Source organism: Sinocyclocheilus rhinocerous, unplaced genomic scaffold (assembly GCF_001515625.1).
Source record: "Sinocyclocheilus rhinocerous isolate Xijiao unplaced genomic scaffold, SAMN03320098_v1.1 scaffold85, whole genome shotgun sequence".
Classification (NCBI taxonomy): Eukaryota; Metazoa; Chordata; class Actinopteri; order Cypriniformes; family Cyprinidae; genus Sinocyclocheilus; species Sinocyclocheilus rhinocerous.
The window spans coordinates 1,095,558-1,100,957 of NW_015649998.1; the positions used below are offsets into that span (position 1 = coordinate 1,095,558).

The 5,400-nt window shown below is 37.0% G+C and overlaps 1 protein-coding gene across 1 annotated transcript in view; it reads right to left on the minus strand.

Annotated features, from left to right (window-relative positions):
• Positions 1–4,594, minus strand: part of ube3a (ubiquitin protein ligase E3A) — a 20,624-nt gene extending 16,030 nt beyond the window's left edge. Inside the window, exons 1-3 of the mRNA XM_016516006.1 lie at positions 4,407–4,594; positions 3,329–3,411; positions 440–753 (exon numbers count right to left, since the gene is read on the minus strand). Coding sequence (XP_016371492.1) covers positions 440–753; positions 3,329–3,330 — 316 coding nt within the window. The 5' untranslated portion in view covers positions 3,331–3,411; positions 4,407–4,594. The remainder of the gene's footprint in view (positions 1–439; positions 754–3,328; positions 3,412–4,406) is intronic.
• Between the last annotated feature and the right edge of the window lie 806 nt (positions 4,595–5,400).

Genomic DNA, 5,400 nt, shown 5'->3' on the forward strand with positions numbered 1-5,400 from the left:
CTTTTATGCCAAAAATCATTAGGATATTAAGTAAAGATCATGTTCCATGAAGATATTTTGTAAATTTCCTACTGTAAATATATTAAAACTTAATTTTTTATTAGTAATATGCATTGCTAAGAACTTCATTTGGACAACTTTAAAAGGCAATTTTCTCAATATTTTGATTTTTTTTTTTTTGCATCCACAGATTCCAGATATTCAAATAGTTGTATCTCGGCCAAATATTGTCCCATCCTAACAAACCATACATCAATGGAAAGCTTATTTATTCATCTTTCAAATTATGTATAAATCTCAATTTCAAAAAATGGACCCTTATGACTGGTTTTGTGGTCCAGGGCCACAGTTGGAAATTACATTGTCCTTTCCTGATTATTTCCTTAAAAAAAAAATCATGAAATAATACTAATTCTGCAATCGTGACAATGCTGTTCACCTCTAAAGTCCTCCCTTGTGGGCGGTAGGTCCTTATGGTTCATCTTCCCGTTGCTGCAAGCAGAGAAGTTGTGAGCTCCTTTGGCACTGTTCTCCGGGAAGGCTGAACTGGCTCCTTTCTTAGAGGGATGAGGATCACACAGTTTGGCATTATTCTTATATAACTCCAGGGCCTTGATGGCCGCTGCATTGTTATCCATGCGCTGGAAACCCGGAGAAGAGCCACAAGCCTCATTCGTGCAGGCCTCATTTCCACAGCCCTCTGTTAACTGGTGGTAGTAGCGCTCAATTAAATGCTTTGCAGCCGCTCGCTTCCTGTATCAGACATTCAAACAGGACAGCAGGGGGATTAGTACGGTTCAATCCCGAAATAAGTTCACAACAGTGCAAATATTTCTATACTTTTATATCTCAAATAAAACCATCCATTTGAATTTCTCAACAGCCATCAAAACAGGTTGCCTTTTGCATGTGCACATGAAAATACATTCAAAATGATGGAAAAAGCAAGCATTATATATTTACATTTTTTAAAGAGAATTATTCATCTCAAACAATGATTTGAATAAATATAATGCAGCTACTCATTGTTAGGCCATGCCTGCAAAATTCTTTATGCACGGAAAACAAAATACCATGCACTGACCTGTCACAATAGAAAACATTTAATGCACATTTGTGTCTTCATATCAAAACCATTGACGTGATGCCATTCCAATATAAACGCATCCAAAATGTTTCAGGTTCAACAAGTTGCTCTTTTGGTGGCATTTGTGCCAAAACATTGAACAAAGAACAAAATAAGTGACTCATCTCTCAGTTTACAAAAAATAATAATAAATAAATTAGTGCTGTCAAACGATTAATCGCATCCAAAATAAAAGTTTTTGTTTACATAATATATGTGTGTGTATTGTGTATATTTAATATGTATATATAAATACACACACATACAGCATATATTTTTAAAATATTTACCTGTACTTACATGTATATATTTATATTCATATATAAACGTAAAATTTTTCTTAAATATAAAAATGCATGTGTGTGTATTTATATGTACATAATAAATATACACAGTACACACATATATTATGTAAAAAAAACCTTTTATTTTGGATGCGATTAATTGTTTGACAGCATTAAAATAAATACAAATCAGTAACAGTAACACTTACAAAACATAAGAATTAAATGGAGTCAGCTTTTCTTGGGGTTTAAAATCATATTTGAAGCTTATATATTTATTACAGCTTTAACATGATTATTCATCAAAAACTGCTTATTATTTGACCTGTAATACTTAAATGATGCTTTTTGGAATTAGACTTTAGACTATGTGGATGAACTTCTGGTTATGTGTCACCAATGTAATTCATGTCAACACATAATAATGTTGAGGTCTTTTAAAATAATGCACATTTCATGCTCATTGTGTACTTCCAAGTGTTTTACTGTAAACATGATTTTATTAACCAATGTGGTTAATAGAGCATTTTCAACCAGTAATTATTCCTTTTTGAAGAACTCTTAAAGGGGTCATATGATGCGATTTCAAGTTTTCCTTTCTCTTTGGAGTGTTACAAGCTGATTGTGCATAGATAAGATCCCTGAAGTTGCAAAGACTAAAGTCTCAAAACCAAAGAGATATTCTTTATCAAAGTTAAGACTCTGCCACGCCCCCCTAAAACGGCTCATTCTAACACGCCCCCACATATCTACCCCACTATGTGGAAATATTTGCATAATCCCGCCGCAAATGTGCACGCAAAGAAAGAAGGCATGGTGTCAGTAACCGCAGTTAGTGTTGAAGCAGCCATGTCAAGGAGACGCTGTGTGTTTCTAGGCGAAAGCAAAAGCACTTCATTTGGCCTTCCGAAAGTAGATGCATTTAGGAATCTTTAAGATTACTTACAACAGAACAGCAATGCATTTTATGGACGACCGTTTCGTGAACCTAGGAGAGGAGGTAATGCGGAAAAAATAATGTGTTTTTTTTTACATTAAAGCATGTCAACATATTCTGTTACACCAAATACACAAAATAATGATCTTTAAAAAAGCATCATATGACCCCTTTAAGGTGCGGTCACATTAGCAAAAGATCTGCACAATTATGCAGGGAAAAAAGTTCACTGTGAATAGTGCAGAAATGCATAAATCACTGTTCACACTTTCAAACCAAGCAGCTTCCTGTTGGTCAAAGTGGCAAATTCCCGTGACCAAAAGTGGGGAACTTTTTCGCCCTCTCGTGACACTCCTGATTGTGTGGATTCCTGTAGAAATTAATGGATTTCTCCTGCAAAATGCCACCTAGCAATGGTATATGTGACCACACCTTCAGGATAATCAATAATTTGTTTATTCTTAAAGTGACAGTTCAACCAAAATGGAAACTTCTGTCATCATTTACTCACCCTCAAGTTGTTCCAAACCTGTATTAATTTCTTTCTTCTGTTGAACACAAAAGATGATATTTTGAAGAATGCTGGTAACCAAACAGTTGATGATTGCCATTGACTTCTATGGACAAAAGTACTATGGAAGTCAATGGCTACTGTCAACCATTTGGTTACCAACATTCTTCAAAATATCAGTAGAACAAAGAACCTCATACAGGAACAAAGAACCTCATACAGGAACAAGTGAAGGGTGAGTAAATGATGACAGAATGTTTATTTTTTGGTAAACTACCCCTTTAATGTAAACTGCAAAATAGAATCAGTAATCTAGAAACGGGCTATGCTTGTTGAGAAAATTTTGAAAAAAACAAAACAGGAACACACAAAAATTACCAATCAGCATTTAAGTTTTGAAAGTCAGTCAAGACAAGTAAGGATACTCATGAAAACAGTAATTTAACACAGGTATAAACACAGAAACTTACATTAGACTTGCTTAAGGTTTCCAATATCACACTCTTCTGCAGCAAGAAACTCAAAGAGACCAAAAGGTGGTCAGGTAGCAATCCTGCAGATGAACAGAGAATGGTCACTCACACACATGCTGCTATACAAACAATATCCAGACCCAGATGACTGGGAACAGTTCACTTAGTAATGACTGATAAAAAGGATAGTTCTTTCAAAAATAAAAACGACCCTTTTAACTACTGATCATAACTGCTCAAGATGATTTAGAAACACTGTAGTGTTGGTAAACACGAACCTAACGTGCATCACGGGGCAGAATGTCACCATGGACAGCGTCTTAAAACCAAGCAAGCTGCCTACCTAGACAGTATTCCGGAACTCTACGATGTCTAAAAATGCTGTCCAGGTAGTCAGCCTACTAGTTTTTGACACACAGCCCAGACCGAAAGAAGAGCAGCAACATAACCTAAACACATAACACAACCTAAACAGAGGCCCGAACTAAAAACATACCGCGTGCTTTCGCAACCGAAACATCCTGTGTACCGGTAAACAGTCGTTTACCTCGAGCAGAAGGAGCTGAGGCCGCAGAGGAGCAGGCTGGGGGGTATGACAGTGCACAAACAACTTCAGCCTTGCACACACACATAGCCAATCTCCTACGGTTCATTTTAAAAAGAACGAACACAGACCTAACGGTCAAGAATAAAGTGTCCTGATGATCGATGCGTTTAAGGCAGAGTGAGAGCAGCAAATCGTGTAAGTTAACCTTGCGTTAACTGTCATGGGGAGTAACGTTAATAGCAGGAAAGAGCTGAGTAACTGGTTAGCCTAGCTGCAGCTAACGTTAGCCACAGTCTGATATTTCGAAGACACGGACGGATTTTACTTAACGGTTGTTGTTGCATAATCAAAGGCGAGGGTGTATTTAGGATATCGGGACTGCACTGATTTCGCTTGTTTACCAGAAACCCCTTCCGTCCCTCTCCGGAGCTGTTAGCAGCGCGGCTAACTGGCCTAACAGCGCTTATTACGGCTTCGATCGAGCGCGGTCGGGGCGGGAGAAGCGTGATTAATGTTTTGACAGCTTACTTGTGAAGATGTTCTGATGTGGACGAATGAATCTGGTCTCTCAACATCACAATCGCTCCGAGTGCGGCGTGTATTCAACTCAAACCCCTCCACAAAATATTCGCGGCCATCTTGATCAACTGAGGCAAACACGGAGAGCGATCCCACAATGCACTGGGGCACGAGGACGACCATCAGCACAGCGTTCTTCTGGCAGTCGGTCAAGATCTGAGATGTGATGAAACCTTGAAAGTTGTATTTGTATGAGCTCAAATAAACAAAGCTTTAAAACACGCACCACATTTCTTTCTTTTTAATACATACATATCAAAAACGAAACAATTGTAATAATAATGTTCATCAGCAGATGGCAGAATCCGAAAGGAAAATAGCTTTGTATTTGCTGAAGAAAATACCAGTGCTTGATTTAGCAGTGGGATTTTGTTTTATCTCAGTGATTTGAAGCTTTTTTTTAGTCAGTTCACCCAAAATATTCATCATTTATTGATTATGTTCTGTGGGACCTGCAGGTTACATGTTACGCCAGTAGGGGGCAACGGTCAAAGTTTTGTCAATCATTTTGATTCTATGAGAATAATGTCCACATCACAGCTATAATATTGTTGGAATCACGTTCAGATTTTTTTTTTCAGCTGATGAATGATAAAACCATGGACGGCCAATCAAAATCCACCCAACCCCAAAGAAGCATTTAAAGTGACAGACACAACTGTACATTTTATTGTAAAAAGTGTAGTAACCATGTTTTTTGATGTATTGATTACCATTTGTAGGCTACACCATTTGTTATATTACTACAAATACCATGGTTAAACAATGGTTAGTCTAGCAAAACAAAGTTTAATTTGTGGTTTCCATGATTTAACTTAGCCTATTTATTTATTTATATTTGGTTTTATTTGTAGTAAAACCATGGTTAATTTTTGTAAGGGATTCTTATAACTTTATTATGCTTTATATATGTTCTTGTGATGCTGAGAGAAATCATTTTCCG